We start from the raw sequence: 17481 nt of genomic DNA, 5'->3' as shown, positions 1-17481 counted from the left end.
AGGTCGTTTACACCAGCGTGGACAATGATTGAGTCATATTTGTACCTGCTGTTGAGAGACCTGAGTGCTTGCGTTATGTGGCGGATTCTAGCGCCCGACAGGCAGCTTACTGTGACCTTCTCCTTACTCAGTCTGGTGAGCGGGACGTCAGTGTGTCTGACTATGGAGTCACCAATGACTAGTGTGTCTGGCATTGTGTTTGGCCTTAAGGGCTGTGACTGTTTGACACTCTGACTGTGAGGTCTATGTGTTGCAGGTGTTGTGTTCTGAGGTGGTGGTTGTTTGAGTTTTGGACTTCATATCCTTCAGAAAATGCATGGTAACACAAGACCTTTTAGTCTAACAACTTTTTTAAGTTTATAAGAGCAATATTTAAAATTTGTCCCTATGTTGGGGTGGGGTAGGGGGGGTTGTGCCCCCATTTAGTTTTGGCTTTGTTTAGATTTTTTGTTGTTGTGCCAAGAGGTTGAGAGCTAAGTGTACACTTGCAATGCGACAGAAATTAGCATAGCTCAACGAACAGGGAGAAATTCAGAAACAATCAGGGAAACTTTTAAAATACTAGCGGCATTAACTTGACACACTGACAGACTAAAGAGTATGTGAATTAGTATACATGTTCTGAAGTAAGAGTTCAACTGTAACTATTAAATGTAATTCACTATCTTTTTCTCATAAAAAGTCGCCAGTTTTAGGAGGAATTAAGCGGGGCAGAGCTAAAATTTGAGTCAAAATCAGGGACAGTTGAGAGAGGTATGAATTTTACACCTGTGGGCTTCTTTTTTTTCTTTCTTTAGAACGTGTATTCATTCGCATGTTCGTATTCTATTAATGTTTCAAATAATAGTACTAACATTTAAAAACAGTCCCTAATTCTTTTGAGATGTATCCTTGTCTAAACCCTAAATGGTTGAGAGGTACAACACAATGTACTCATTTGTACAGACATAACACTGACTCAAAGGTACTGCCTTTTAACACTCTCCAGCAAAGCATCTTACCAAGACGCCTCACGCAATTCCGTAACGCCCCAGATTGACCTACCGGCTGGTCGGCCTTGAGCAGGCTTTGCGTCACTGTCATCACCGTCGTCAGCAGCCGGCGCTGCAGTGTTATTGGAGTGTTGTTATGAAGGCGTATGAGGCGGGGATGTTTTTGGCCTAGAATTGATTTGTATCCTCAGAGTAAGACCGCGACCTAGAGTTTGTCCTCTTCGGGGAGGGTGAGGGAGGGGAGGCCGGGGGCCTCTCGGGGGGAACACCGCTTGCCAAGTAGGGAGCCGTCATGGAGGGTATGGACATGGATTTGGATCCGGAGCTAATGCAGAAGTTCAGTTGTATGGGCACTACTGACAAGGATGTGCTTATTTCGGAGTTCCAGCGGTTGTTGGGGTTCCAACTTAACCCTGCGGGATGCGCTTTTTTCTTGGATATGACAAACTGGTGAGTTCACACTGGGGGTTCTGGGCCTGCCGCTGCTTAACATGGAAGGCATAAGGCCAGGGTATTAAGACAGGTAGTTTCATTTTGGCTGAGGGAGTTTAGTGAATGCAGTTCCAGCTGTGCTGCTCTGTGAAGGGTGGGAGGGTCAGCATTGGCTAATTATTTCCCGGGATTGTAGTATTTGTGTTTATTTTATCATGTGATTTTTTTTTTGGTCATGTCTGTATTGATCCTCTTTTAGATAGCTATATCTGTATTACTTTTTAAAGTGCATGTGCATATATAAAAGTTCAGACACTGTAATGTAGTAAAAGTAATGTTTTTGTACATGTTAAACCAGATGAGGTGCTCTTTTGAGTGTCTGACATTCTCATTCTATCGATTTGGTTGATTATTGAGATGTTTTAGCTTTGTCATTATTTGAGGTTTGTGCATATCGAGTGTCATACCTAACCCACTATAATATCTGTTATAGTATTGTATTCGTGCAGTGTTGTTGATGTGCTATTGCATTCATCGGAGGCATGTCTCTTGTGATGTTTAAAAAATTATTTTTGGACCGTGTGTCTCTCTTGATGAAGTAGATGGAAATAACGGAGATGTGTTTGTATGATTACGGTTTTGATGTTCTTGAGTGTTGTGATTAACTTATTGGATTCGAAAAGGATACTTTCTTTATTGCTTGCTGTTTACATTCTTATCGAGACGTGATTTAAGTTTTTGCTGCCTCTAACTGCTGGCAACGGATCCCATCAGAAACAGTTCAGCTAGGGCATTGAGTGGAAATGGTAAGCAGTGAAATAGATGTTTTAAGATTATCATCGGTTGTGTTTTTTTTGTGTTGGTTGAAGGGGTCTTTCTACTCTTGATGACATTTCGTGAGTAATATCTCTTGATCTACATTTGCAGTATTGATAGGGTTGGTGGGGAAGGCACACACCTGTGATTGAGTTCATGAGCCGGAATGTGGAATTTCTTGATGTAATTTTGTGTTGAGGATTGATTCTATGATTTTGCAGCATTTGATAGGGTTGGTGGGGAAGGCACACACCTGTGATTGAGTTCATGAGCCGGAATGTGGAATTTCTTGATGTAATTTTGTGTTGAGGATTGATTCTATGATTTTGCAGCACAGTTAGGTTGAGTGTGTAAGATATCCCGTTCTTTGGTTATGTTTTAGCATGATCTTTCTGAAAAGCATGGCGATTGAGAACTTTGGAATTCTACATATAACTTGCCGTTGAAGGTATTTTCATTTTCTAAACTACAGTAATTTTAGGATGCTGTGTAATTGTGTGGAAAATAGAGAAAATCTTGTTCTTTGGGTGAGCGATTTTAATGTGATATTCCTTAATAGCATTTTTTTCTTTTGAATGAAAGCATTTTATAAATGACAGTTAATCAGTTTGGACCTGAACTCACTGTGTTTAAAGCTGAATGTATTTTTTGGGATTTGGTCAGATCCTTGAAGACGCACTGAAAATGTCTTCCTGGTTCTTTTTACGTCTGTAATAGGTTTATGTCCCCTAGACTCTCTTCAGCTTGTGACTTCCTCTTTCTTCTGTTTTACCTCCTGTTACCTCTACTTACTTTGCTTATGTTTTACCTCCTATTACCTCTACTTACTTTGCACTACCTAATGCCTTGCACAGGTATTATTTAGTTTTTTTTTTTCCATGATAGGTCAAGTCCAGATGCTATAAAAATGCAATTCTGTATTTAAATATTGCTGTTGTTGCTGTGTGTTTTTGATTTGCTAATTGCTGCTCTGTTGTTTTGTTTATGCTAATTATTTGATAACTCCTGCTTTGTAGTTTAGTTATCCTTTTGTATATTCTTTTTTTCTTAGTGTGTTACCTTAGACTGTTACAGTGGAGCTTTTCTCCTCTGGCCTCTACTGAAAATGGACATGTATCCAGTTAGACTAGCCCGGTCAACAAATGTAAAATAAATAAATAATAAATAAATAAATGTAAATGAAGTGTGTTGCCATGTGTTATGGTATGTTGTGTGCCTCATTTTGCTTGTAAATTTTTACTTTTTGATCTCTGTTATGATAGTTTCTTTTCAAGTCAGGTTGGTGTTTTGTGCAAGACGCAGTCTTTCATTTGAGAATTTGAGGTTTTGCTTTCAGTAAGTGCAGTAGTGCTTGAAAGCTGCATTGCATAGCATCTGATAAACCCGTTAGTAAACCTCTTCAGATGTTCAGTATTTGTTGATGCGTACATTTTTTTTTTGTACTGTAACAGTTGTCACTTATTTCATATGAATGTAATATGATACATAAATATGTAATTATCATATGGTATTTTGACTGTTCACGTATATTACTGAATGATTGTAACATTTGTAGCTTTTCTCCCTGGGCCTCTGCTGAAAGGTGCGTTTTTTTTTTTTTTTTTTTTTTTGTCTAAACCTAGTCTGACAAACTCTGTAAGCAAAAGAGAATAAATGAATAAATCTGTTTATTCTTTAGCAGCAAAGAGGTTTGCATACGTTCATTGATCTGTATCGGTGGTGTAGTTAGTAATTTTTTTATTACGTAAAATGAAAATAAAACTTTAAATTAGTGTAATACATGCTATCAGCAGTACATGTATGAATATTGTATTGTTTGCAGATGTAACATGTAACCACTTTAAGAAGTGTAGTTTGCTAATTTTTGAAGCTTAGATACGTAGTACCATGCTTTTTGTTTACTTGCATTTTTATAGGTTCATAGGTTTATACTAGACTATCTGCCCTAAGGCATTTATAAGCCTAGCCCAAATTTTTGTGGCTTATGCCACCCCTTATATGAAAAAATACTGTGCCCATTAGTTTGTTGTGCCTATGTCCAGCAGTGACACAGAGATGATTCCCGGGGTAAACCTACAATCTCCCATCTCCCATCCACAGGTCAAGATTTCTCTTGAACAGAGCCAGTGAGGTGCTCTGCCTCACATGGACCGGGATTTTATTCCACAGCATAGGGAGTCTCTGAGTGATAAATCTATCCCTCCAGCACGTCCTATTTATATCCGTGCTAAGGTTTAAGTCGCTTGCTCTAGTGGTTTTGGTGGATTTGGATTTTTTTGAGATGGAGCATGTCCATTAATTCCGGGTTGGACATGGCCTTGTATGTCAGGCACATGTTACCTCTGAGCAGACTGTATGCCACTGAATAGAGCTGGAGTTTCTTCAATCTGGCAGCATATGACAGATTTTGGAGTCCCTTTATCCTTTTGGTGAGGAACTTTTGGGGTCTCTCCAATTGCTGCAGATGTCGGGTGAGATACATCCCGAATGGGGCATTGTACTCTATCATTGATCTGATAAGTGAAGAGTACAGGGGAACAATGACCTCACTAGATCTGCATGTGAATCCCTTCATGATCAGGTGGGCAATGTAGAAGGTCTTTCTAACCACTTCAGCAACGTGAGTGTCAAAAGAAAGGCCACTGTCAACCTGGGTCCCTGATAACCTCTTCTGTGCTTAGTGGATTGCCACCTATATGGTAGCTTGGGGTTACCTTGTTTTTCCCCAAAGGGTATGACTATACATTTTTTGGCGTTTAACTTCAGGCCATGGCTCTGGCACCAGCTATCTGTTTCCGTGAGTCCCTTCTGAAGGATATCCGTGTCCGATGCACTTTCCACTATGGTGCCCAGTTTGCAGTCGTCTGCAAACTTTGTCAGCCAAAGTCCTCCCATGTTGGCCTGTACGTCTGAGAAGTAGATGCCGAACAATAGGGGGCCAAGGACCGAGCCCTGTGGGACACCACTTGTGACCGGCTTGGAGTCTGACATAGCGCCAGCAACTCTAACCCTGTGGGTTCTGTCCTTAAGCCAGTTTGCAACCCATCTTGTGACATATGGGTTTACATTTAAGCTGGTAAGTTTTTCTACAATACCCGAGTGGGGTATTATGTCGAAGGCCTTTGCAAGGTCAAGGTAGGCTGTATGGACTGCCTTTCCCTCATCAATGGCCTTGGTGACTGTTTCGAAGAAGTCACCCAAGTTCAAAAGGCATGATCTGCCCTTGACGAAGCCAAACTGGGTCGGGTCCAATGTCTGCAAGTCCCCTATTTCTTTGTTTATGAGCTCCATTATGATCCTCTCCATAGCTTTGCAGACTAGACTTGTTAAGCTTATGGGCGTAATTACCAGGGTCCGTAGAGGCACCGCCTTTGTGGAGTGGGACCACAGTTGCCGTACGCCACTCCTTGGGCACGTATCCTGTGGTAAGGCTGAGATTAAACAGCTGCCTTATGTGCGGGTTTAATTCCTCATTTAGCTCGTGTAGCACACAGCCGGGGACACCATCCGGTCCCATTGATGCTGTGTTTTTAGCTTTAGAGAGAGCAGCTTTCACCTGCGCATTTGAGATGTCTGGGAGGCTACACTCTGCTGGTATAGTTATCTCTCCTTTAGGGGAGAGGGGTGAAGTTTGCACTGAACCTGTCTGCCAGTATGTTGGCAATGTCTGTGGGTTCAGTGATTTTTGTATCATTTTGGACTAATTCTGAGCATATCTGGGAGTTTCCATCCAGGTTCCTAACATAGCTGAAAAAGGCCTTATGATTGTCCTTTGAATCCATGGCAATTTTTCTCTCAAAATTGGCCTTAGTTGATTTTATGAGTGCTTGTTTTTTTTTACTAATAATGATCAGGGGTGACTTCCCTTTTATGGATTTTGTTCTATCATGTAATAGCTTTCTCCTCTTATTGTAAAGTTTGTTAATGGCTGGGGTCCACCAGACTGGACGTTTGCCCTTTGTGGAAAGAGTCTTGGTTTTATTTGGGATTGCCTGATCCATGCAGTCCTGGAGGTGTTCATAGAAGGCATTTGTAAGGGCTTCCACAGCTTGGGTTGTGGTTTCCACTGGCTCAAGGGCCTTGAAGGATACCACACCAGTCTTGAGTAGTGTGAAGTTTGCTTTAGAGAAGTTCTTCACTGTGGTCTTTTTTGTTTGGGGTGGGGGTGGGATTTTGTTAAATGGGTAATTTAAATGAGGTACCAATTAGGTCTCGTGGTATAAAATTTAAAAAATTGTGTAGATAAAGTAACAAACCTTTAATGTTTAGTGTTGTCCTACTTTATATGACTGACTGAAGAACAAAGCCTGGAGTACAGTAATCCAAGATATATTTTGAACAGTCATGTGGTGCAGATGCATTAGCCAGGCTGGAGACTTTAATCAATACTTGTATACCTGAAGTTAGAATCTATAGCATGGATATTTGTGGTGACATCAAATATAGTGAAAACTGACAGGTAAAGTAGCATAAAAGGAAAAGCATCCACTGTATGTCAGCACTGCTGTAGTGGTGATAACCTGAGGATACCTGTTCTTTCATACCAAGGAAGGTATTGCATTTCAGAACAAGTATAATTTTATAAGTTTAGTACTGTCTTATTTGTACGTATGGAGCTTTTCTCCCCAGGCCTCCGCTGAAAATGGGCCTCATTACCCGGTAAACAAACAAAGTAAATAAAATTTAAGAAAAGTGTAACTGGCTGAAGTCTTATTGATGGTGCTAAGATTTAGATCCGTCTGTGTCCTATATATAAACAAATGTGGGACTAGTGCCTGTGACATCAGAAAGCTCTTTATAAAGTTTGTAGTTATTAGAAATAATAGTATTAATACTAATCAGAGTCCATATAAAAATAAAAAGTTAGTCTAAGGGCTCTCTTATAGTCAGTGTCACTAGTTTGTCCTTATCAAACATAAACATTTTGCAAGTTACTGCCAACAACACTTGCAGATTAATGCTGTGTGGGATTAGGGAACATTGCACTCTCGCTAGAAAAATCGAGATGGCTACTTGTAACTTGTTAATGGTGTCTTGAAGTTCTACAAAGTCCAAACCTGCTAGTAGCATAATAACCACTTTGTGATTTTATTTTTCCCCAACCCAGAATGCATGCTGTCTTGGGGGTTGAGATGCTGAAATTTTCTTGCTTTCTTGGAAAGCCAGTTCTTGTACATAATGAGCTATGAGGGCACAGCTACAGAGCTTACAATAGTCTTTCTTGTCAGACTGTGCTTTCATCCACAGTATTTCTCACTACTTCATTCTAAGTTTGATAATCCTTGTGAAAAGTGTCAAGTGATTTGTTATGACATTTCAGAAATGCTTATTGAGGCAATAGTAAATAATTGAGTTACTGTCTGGCCTTTAAAAAAATTGAATTTGAGTTTCTGGTCTTGCTTGAAGAACTCCTCCCCACCTTAAATCCCTCCGAAGCTAGAGCGCCACATTTTCGTCCTGCAAACACGAAAGCTAATTAATTGGTTGTGAATAACAATATGCATTAAAAAATGTGCTTGGTCGTGCCAGCAGAGCTGCTCACTTCTAGTCTCTCTTTTTTTTTTTTTCCCCATACATACATACAAATATTTCAAGCACTGGCATTAATGCCCTTCTAGCTTGCTAATGTACCAAAACATTTGTTCCCATAATATGTATCCAGGCTGTTATTAAAAATATCTAAACTAGTATTTGCTTTAATGTAATTTGGTAGTCTGTTCGATGCATCAGCTACTCTGTCAAAGAACCAATTAGTACACTTCTCATTCCTATGGAATCTCCCCCTTTTTTTAATTTCTCAAAACCTTTTGGGTTTCTAATACTATAATGGGAATGGACCCCATTCCTAGTCAAAGTACGATTTAAAGTTCATAAAATTGGTATTGTTTCAATCTATGATAATTAGTCAGCCAAAAGTGCTCATCTCAGCACTCACTATTTGCCCAATAATGATTCCTTCTGCAATTCGTATGTGGTTACATGGATTGGTAACTTATCTAAATACGATTGTAGATTATTTTTTATAAGACCCGTTGCTCCAACTACTGTTGGAACTGTCTGAATACCTTTCTTACACATTGCTCAAGTTTCTGCCTGCAGATCCTGATTATTTTATGACTTTGTGTGTCTCTGTACGCAAAACACTGTAATCATTGGGTGCAGCAATTTCAATGAGAAATGCTACTTTTGTCTTCTTTTCTTGGATCACTGTATCCGGTTTTCTAGCATCTGTCTTTTGAACTGTTGGTAATTGGTGGGTGATCCCGTGTGTTATAAACTTCATTATTTTCTATGATGCTTTGTGGCTCATGTTTCCAGTGTTTTTCAGCTACATCAATACCATAATGTTTGCATAATCCCCAGTGCAACAGTCTTGCCACATTATTATGCTTTTCAGTATACAGTCCCAATGCCATTAGTAAGTCGCAGCCAGCAATGAGGTGTGCAACTGTTTTCAATTAGTCTTTTACAAAACCTACATTTGTCCGTTTCTCCCACATGTTCAATGGACTTTATAAACCAGCGTGTACGTAGCCCACTATCTTGGGCTGCCAATATTAACTTTTTATATCTTGGTTTGAATTCACCTCTCCTTAACCATTCCTGTGTTTATCAGCATGAGGTTCTTCCAAAAGTTTTTTATACATGCAACTATATTTATGCTTTTTCCACATTTCTTGCCTTTTCATTTGATCCTTCACCTTGTATTCTTTTTTTTTTTTTTTTTTTAGCACATTCAGTTGCTGCCTGATTTTTATCTACTTCGGGTATGAGTTCCAGTCCTGCTAGACGTTGATATGCTTCTGCTAAATTAAGTACAGAAGTCATCTTAGATTTATTCTCATGTTTCAAAACTTTCACTACATTTGTGTCTTGTGAGGTCAGCAGATATGTATAGAGTCCCACGATTGCAGATCTAAACATAAAATCAATTTCAAGGAGGCCCATTCCTCCTTCGGAATGGGGAATTATATAACTTTGGTGTATGTTGATTTTTATAAATCATTTGGTGAGCATGAAGCAACCTTCTTGTTTTCCTATCTAATCTATCCAACAAGTTTTGGGGCCAGTCCATCACTCTGAAACTGTAAATTAGGACAGGAAGAGCAAATTGGTTTATAGCGTGGATTTTGTCTCTAGATGTCAAAGCTGATTTCAGAATTAAAGTTTTCTAAAGTATTCCTTACTAGGTTTTATTTGCATTTGCTCATGTTTTATTGTTGATCCTTCATAAATTTCAAAATATTTATACATTCCGTCTTGCTCAAGTTTTTATATCACTTTTTGTCCCAAACTGATGTTTTCCTGCTTTAAAGGTTGCTTTTGCACACTTATCAAGACCACATGATATTCTTATATCATCTGAAAAAGTTTTGACAACCTGCAGCTTTGTTTTCATGTCCTCATCTGATGAGCTGTACAGTTTCAAATCATTGACAAAGAGAAGATAAGTCTTTACAATACATAAGCTGTCCGATGATTCTCTAGTATATTTTTAACTCAAACATTCTCAGAGATAGTTGTCACTAAATGCCATCTTTACCTGAATAAGATCTCTTTTTAGATATCTGTAAGAGACACTGTACAAGTTCAGATATTTTAGCCTTTCATAATAACTTAAATTTTCACATCCGTGGATACCCTTTGTATATTTCTGTTGCACTCTTTCCTGTTTACTCATGCTTGTTTTCTTGTAGGGTTTCCATATTGTTATTCACTACTCAAGGTTGGGTCTAATGTAACAAAAAATGGCTTCATTATTTTTAATTTTTTAGACTTTATAAATCTTTTTATGCAACCTATAGTTCTATCACTTTCATTAACCAATTGGTTGATATGATTAGAAAAATTCATAGCTGAATCTACCCATATACCCAGGTCCTTAAATGAGTCTACAGGTTTAATCACTGTTGTTGTTGTCTTTCGGCTTTTCCCGGTTAGGGGTCACCACAGTGGAACTCTGGTCCGCTCATGATTGGCAGTAGATTTTTACGTGCTCGCTTGCCGGGCCTAACGCACAACCTTCAACGAAGGAACGCCCATTCATGCATGTCACCACACAGAAGACGCTCTAACTGAGAATCGAACGGGCAACGTCTAACTGAGGCGACAGCGCTACCGCAGCACCACCACCGCAGCTACAGGTTTAATCACTGTGTGTTGTATTAAATATTCACCTTTCAAATTTTGCCTACCAAATCTCATATGTTTAGTTTTTGATCTATTTATAGGCATATTATTCTCATGTGCCCAAATGGTCCGTTCAGTCAAGTTATTTTGCAGACATGCCTTATCTGTAACACATGTAATCAAGTTTACTCAATTTCAGGTTGTCTACACATAGACTGGAGAACACCTCAGATGAAAAGGTAAAGTCTGAAAGATACAATCTAAACAAGTAAGGGCCTAGTACAGAGCCCTGTGGGACACCCTGACTGTAACCAAGCATTTCTCCTGTCCAGTTGCTGTATGATACTTGCCATTTGAAAGCCATGCAACTATCCATCTTATCAAGAGTACATCAGTACCTAGTTGTACTAATTTATTGATCAGTGTTGTGTATGACCCTATCAGATGCTGGTTACATCTGTATAAATTGCTTCACAGCACAATTTTTCATTCATAGGTGTTATTGTTATAGGACCTCATGTTACAGGTGGTAATGGGTCTGTTTTCAACATATGCATGCTGATATATGGTTTCAAGTCCCAACCTGTGCAGCTCTGACGATAACTTGTCCAATGTTACCTTCATTATTATTTTTCCACAGCATGAAAGTAGACTTAAGGGTTTGTATGACTCTGGGTGTGTCCTACTCCCCTTTCCCTTAAAAACAGGTTTAGTAAGAGCATGTCTCCAGTTTTGAGGAATCTCCCATTTGTTATGACCTAGTGAATAATAGATATAATGGTACTGTACGTTCTTGCTGAAGTGTTCTCAGGTGATCGTTACTAATTCCGTCTCCTCCCTGTGCTTTGTTTGGATCCAGTTTGTGCAGTTCTTTTTCAATATAATCTAATTTGATTCTAGTATCTGGGGTTACCTGGATGTCACCAGGGTAACTTACCACCACTTTTGTGGAGCCAAACTGTTTTGCATATGATTTTGTAATCTGTAGTCTGTCTGAGAATAAATTTTAGAATCTGCACACAGTTTATCAATTTGTCTTTACTCCTACTACATTTTATGTATCTATAAAAAAAAGATGTTAAGTTGTCAATCTCGCCTTCATTCTTGCTGGATGGGTTCGGAGCCGATCCTCGGCTCCGACTCGGCACTAGCTTTAGCTCGAGAACTCCTTTTACCAGCTCGAGGCAACCCTATATCCCATGATGCAAGGCGGAACTACCTCAGATCTCGTTTGCCGCTTAGCGAAAGAGGTCTCCTTTGCCAGCTGAGGTAAGTTTTTCTTGTTAAATAAGAAAAAAGTTAGTTAGGGGTTTAATTTCCCTTCAGTGTCAGGTTAGCCTGTATTTAGTACAGCCCACCCTATTCCCTTCCTTTTTAAACTTTTATTATAGTTTTTCAGTGAAAGTTTTAGTCAGGCCTAGTTCCCCAAGTTATTCCCTTCCTGTGTGTCTGTGTAGGGATTAAGTTGTGTGTTTGTGGGGACTGTGTGTGTATATCCTTTAGGATGTCTAAGGAAGGCAAGGTCTCAGGCTTCAAGAAGTGTGACCAGTGCTGTCAGAAAATGTCCCTGACAGACGGTCACACTTCTTGTGTGTATTGCCTGGGGCCTTTGCACCTGCAGGACTACTGTGCGTTGTGTCATGCCTTTAGCCAGCGTGTCCTGCAGGAAAGGAGGAACAAACTGATCCTCCGAGGTTTGTTGAAACCTGAAGGTTCTCCTCCTAAGCAAGGGGCAGGAAAACCTCTTAAGCCACCGAAGGCTCAGGCTACAGTGTCTAAGTCTCCTTCGGTGGCTCCGGCTCCGTCGGAGCCGATATCGGCTCCGGCTGGAACCGATGCTTCTTCTGCCAGAGTAGTGGGTTCGGTGTCGGCCGGCTCCGATACCCTGACTACTGTTGCCTTGTCGGCTCCGGCTGGAGCCGACACTTTATCCAGCATTGGAGCCGAGAGATCCTCGGCTCCATCTGGGGTTCAAGGGACTTCGGCTCCGATGGCTCCGGCCCGCAAGAGATCCCGGTCCCCTTCGATACTAAGTATCCACTCGGCTCCGGGTCTCCTCTTTTGTCGGAGCGGAGCCATCGGAGCCGATCTTCGAGATCTTCCAGGCTGTCTGACCACGATTTGGAGAGGGTGGTAAGCAGGCTGTTGAAGTCTCAGGCACTGGCCCAAATGCTCCATAGCCCGTCTCAACAGACTTCGGCTACAGCCCCAATTCTTGAGATTCCTCCTCCGACTCCACACCAGAGTTCGGAGCCGGAGCTTCTTGGGACAGCGACTGTTTCGATGCCGGAGCCGATACATCCTTCGGCTCCGTCATCCTCGGCTCCGATCTCCTCCTTGAGACTTTCCTTGGAGGGATCCGGTCGTCGGGTTTCCACTGTCGGCTCCGAGGGGGCTAGTGGCATCGGACCCTTGTCCGACCCCCCTCCCTCTCGGAGCTTCGGCTTTGGTAAGCTCGGCGCCGACATCTGCCTCGGAGCCTTCTCTCTCCTTGGAGCCGACCATTCCTGTTTCTTCGAGCGGGTGTGTTCAGGTCTCCCGGGAGAGGAGCCTTTGAGGTGATGAGGAGTGTCCTGGCCTCTGAGCCTGGTCAACGGTCTATCCCTCTAGCTCCTCCCTCATCAGTGCCTGCAGAAGCCTCTTGCCAGCCTCTTGCTCTCAGGCCCAGGGATCCATCGCCCCAGGTTTCCCCACTGGGAATTTCCTCCTCTTCCGAGGTTTCTCCTGATCCTGCAGGTGAACCCCTCGGAAGAGGACGTAAGAGGAAACACACAGACTCCCCTGAGTCTACTACATCTGATACCGACTTAGATGAGTCGGAGGGTTCCCCACGGTCCCCTCTGAGGATGTCTCATTTTCAGACATCCTTGAGCTCCTCAAACAGAGGGGAATTGGCCTCCATTGACCCCTCCGAGGATGAGTCGGTATACCTGGAGGCTTTGGATCCCGACCCTCCACCTCCTGGGTGTCTCCGCCTTCGACCCACTCATGCAGGTAGTGGCTCGGAAGGCGTGGCGGCTCCAGATTCTGTGGAACCTGTCCCCAGGAGACCATCCAAATTCATCACGGCCCCTTCGGACAAACAGTTCCTGTCCAAAGGTGTCTCTGTGGATGCTATGGTGATGGCGGCGGCCACTAAGAAGGAACTGGCGGATCCTTCAGTACCTGTCCATCCTCCTAATAAGGATTCTAGGACCATGGACAGGTATGGAAAGCGGATGTTTTCTTCAGCGACCTTTGCAATGCGTTCGCTGAATTACCTTTGTCACTTCACCAGGCTTCAACGAGATATTCTCAAGGAACTGGGGGAAGTAGTCCAGGATCCTTCAGCTGCTGGGGCTCAGGAAAAGATTGCCTCTCAGCTAGCTATCCTGAATTCAATATCTAACTCCTCCATGCGGCTCATATCTTATGCAGCCGATGGAACGAGCAGGGCCGCAGGCACAGGTGTTGCTCTTAGACGCCAAGCCTGGATGCGGCTGTGTAATTTTGCGGACCCCTTTAAGGCGTCCTTCACCAACACCCCTTTGACGGTTCGGCTTTGTTCGGACCTCAGGTGAAGGATACTTTGACCAGATGTGAACAAGACGGTAAAACTCTTTCTGCCGTTGGAGTCCAGTTTTCCACTCCTTCTAGACCATATCCCAAGGGTCAGAAGGGGAAGATGTGGTTCCGTAAAGCCCAAGGAGCTACACCGGACACACGTGGTCAGTTTACCCCTAGAGGCAGAGGGGTAACAATAATAGACGCCCTAGAGGCAGGGGGTCCTCAGAACCAGGGCAACAGGGAGCCTCTTCCTGAGAAGCCCTTTCAGCATCCCTGAGGTGTTGCCCGACTGTCCACCCTTGGAGGCAGTCGGGAAGAATTTCGCTGTACCCAGTAGCCTGGCAATCCCTATCACAAGAGAAGTGGGTACAGTCGATTATATCCGAGGGTTACAAAATCCCTTCAAAGGTTTCCTGTACCTCTACAATCCCTTCCAGACATCTCACCCGGTCAAAGGGATTTGGCAAAACAGGAAGTTTCAAAACTCCTGGGAAAAAGAGCCATCCAAACAGTGCCGGCAGACCAAGTAGGATCCGGCTTCTACTCAAGATTCTTTTTGGTCCCCAAAAGGACGGGAGATTGGAGACCAATACTAGACCTAAGCAGACTAAACAAGTCTGTCAAAAAGGCAAGATTCCGGATGGTCACGCTGCAATCCATTCTGCCCTTTCTGGGCAAGGACAACTGGATGTGCTTGATAGACCTTCAGGATGCATACTATCACATAAAGATTCACAGACGCTCCAGAAGGTTTCTCCGCTTTCGGCTGGGAGCCAGTCATTACCAATTCAGAGCACTGCCCTTTGGCCTCACTTCAGCCCCAGAGTGTTCACCAAATGCATGGCGGTGGTCACAGCTCACCTGAGACGTCGAGGATTCCAAGTGTTTCCTTATTTGGACGACTGGCTCCTCTCCGCCACCTCCAGGGATCAGCTTCTTCGGTCCAGAGATTACACCTTACAGCTTTGCAAGAGTCTAGGAATTTCGTGAATTCGAAAAATCCTCTCTGCTGCCTTGCCAATCTATCACCTTTATAGGCGCAGAATTAAATACCGTCAAAATGTTAGCCAGACTAACAAATCAAAGGATTCTGGACATCCAGAAATTTGTTCAGCTTCTGTTACAAAGCAACAAGGTCAAAGCCAGGTTTGTCTTGAAGGTTCTAGGCCTAATGGCTGCAGCCATTGTTCTTCTTCCACTAGCTCGCTTCCACATGCGTCTCCTGCAGTGGATGTTGTTCACGCAGTGGTCGTACCACGATCTGCCCATGAGACACGAGATCTTAGTGACACAGTCTTGCAGGGCTCATCTACGATGGTGGGTATCTTCCCCGCTTCTTCAGCAGGGCCGACCATTTGTTCCCCCTCCTCCAGTTGCCACAGTCACCACGGATGCCTCTCTGATCGGGTGGGGGGGGCATTATCAGGGCAGGATGGTCCACGGGACGTGGCAACCCATAGAATACCACCTGCACATAAATGTCCTGGAGAGGAGAGCAGTGCTTTTAACGTTGCAAGCCCTCGACGACTTTCTTCCCACAGGGACTATTGCAGTACAGACGGACAACATGTCCGTGGTCTGGTACATCAACAAACAGGGCGGAACCAGGTCCTATCCCTTATGTCGAGAAGCTCTCAGACTTTGGCAATGGGCGATCTCTTCTCAGCGGTTTCTGATAGCAACGCACATCCCCGGCAGGTCCAACCTATTGGCGGACAGGCTAAGCAGATCTATTCTGATGCCTCACGAGTGGTCTCTCAATCAGTCTGTAGTGGATCAGATTTTTCTGAAGTGGGGCACCCTTGTTGCGATCTTTTCGCTACCCTCAAAACAGCAAGTGCCCAGATTACTTCACACTATTTCCTCTTCCGGCCAACCCTTGAGAGACTCTCTAACCCAGGATTGGCCTCGGGACTTCTTTATGCTTTTCCTCCCTTTCCATTGATTCCACAAGTCATTCAGAAAGCCACCGTTTTGAGAGCCAAATTGATCCTCATTGCTCCATATTGGCCTCGACAAATTTGGTTTCCGTCTCTACATCGTCACCTTCTGGTGCAGCCCTGGCATCTGGACCCAGTTCCGGATCTTTTGATCCACCAGTCGGGTCAGCAGCACCGAGCCATTCATTCTCTCAACCTCACTGCTTGGTTGCTCCACTTCCTTCCCTAGCCAGGCTACCAATGATTTCTGACTCAGTCAGAGACATTTTAGTGTCTTCTTTAAAGTCGTCCACTAGAACGGTTTATGCTAGCAAGTGGCGTCGTTTTTCTATTTGGGCAAACGCCAGAAATATTGATCCCTTCACCGCTCCTATACATTCTGTTTTGGATTTCCTGGCGGAGGTTTTTCATTCAGGATCGTCATCATCTACAGTCAAAGTACAAATGGCTGCTATTTCCAAATTTCATGTTGGCTTGCAGGACAATAACATCATGTCTCATAGGTTATGCAAAGCCTTTTTGAGAGGAGTTTTTCTCCTAAAACCGCCTGTGAAACATCCTCCTCCGCAATGGGATCTGAACTTAATGTTGGCATCCCTAATTCTACCTCCTTTCGAACCGTCTGCTACGTGTTCTTTAAAGTTGTTGACATGGAAAACTATATTTTTGCTGGCTGTTACTTCTGCAAGAAGAGTTTCTGAGATTCAGGCCCTCTGTATTCGTTCACCTTATCTGGTGTTTCATAAGGATAGGGTTTCGCTCAGGACTAACCCTTCCTTTCTTCCCAAGGTTGTATCTCAAGCCAATATTAACCAATCTATTGATCTACCAGTTTTCTTTCCTAACTATTCTGACAAAGCTGAACAGAAGCTGCATTTTTTGGATGTTCATCGTCAGCTCAGGTACTACTTGCATAGGACTAAACAACTTAGAAAATCAGACCAATTGTTTGTCTCCTATGCAGGAAGCAGGTTGGGTCTTCCAGTATCTAAAGTGACCTTATCTAGATGGTTGACTTCCACCATTTCCTATGTGTACTCTCTAAGGGGCAAACAACTATCTTCTAAGCCAAAAGCTCATTCGACCAGGAGTCTATCCACTTCTGTAGCCTTTCAGGATAGACTTCTCATTGACACTATTTGTGCAGCAGCTACTTGGGCCACGCCTCATACTTTTGTGTCTCATTACAAGTTGGATTTGGCCTCCAGAGATAGGGCCAGTTTTGGTTCCACTGTTCTCAAGAGTCTGTTCCATTGAGCCACCCGGGATACAGGTGCTAGGACCGGTCCCATCCAGCAAGAATGAAGGCGAGATTGACAACTTAACATTTAGAAGTTATGTACCTACCATAACGCTCCATGTTAGTTGTCTTCATCTCGCCTTCTTCTTCGCCCCACCCTCCTTCCCCCTGGCCTGGACAGATCTTGGAGAGTTCTTATTAGATTGCTTCCTCTGGAGCATTGTTATGAGGACTTCTTTTAGGAACCATGGTTCCTAATTATATTAGGATAAGTCTTTAGCAGGGTTAGTTAGCTGCCAAACGAGATCTGAGGTAGTTCCGCCTTGCATCATGGGATATAGGGTTGCCTCGAGCTGGTAAAAGGAGTTCTCGAGCTAAAGCTAGT

General features: G+C 43.0%; 1 protein-coding gene across 2 annotated transcripts in view; it reads left to right on the top strand.

Moving 5' to 3' along the window:
• Nucleotides 1-1235: 1235 nt before the first annotated feature.
• ILRUN (inflammation and lipid regulator with UBA-like and NBR1-like domains) overlaps nucleotides 1236-17481 on the top strand; it is a 778716-nt gene continuing 762470 nt past the window's right edge. Inside the window, exon 1 of one of the 2 annotated variants that reach the window (XM_044076557.1) lies at nucleotides 1236-1442. In XM_044076557.1, coding sequence (XP_043932492.1) covers nucleotides 1285-1442 — 158 coding nt within the window. In that variant the 5' untranslated portion in view covers nucleotides 1236-1284. The remainder of the gene's footprint in view (nucleotides 1443-17481) is intronic. The other variant, XM_044076558.1, reaches the window with a different exon arrangement.

Source organism: Protopterus annectens, chromosome 7.part0 (genome assembly GCF_019279795.1).
Source record: "Protopterus annectens isolate FY-2018-M chromosome 7.part0, PAN1.0, whole genome shotgun sequence".
NCBI lineage: Eukaryota > Metazoa > Chordata > Ceratodontiformes > Protopteridae > Protopterus > Protopterus annectens.
Note: the sequence above shows the minus strand (reverse complement) of the source record. Positions and strands in the feature narration are given on the sequence as shown.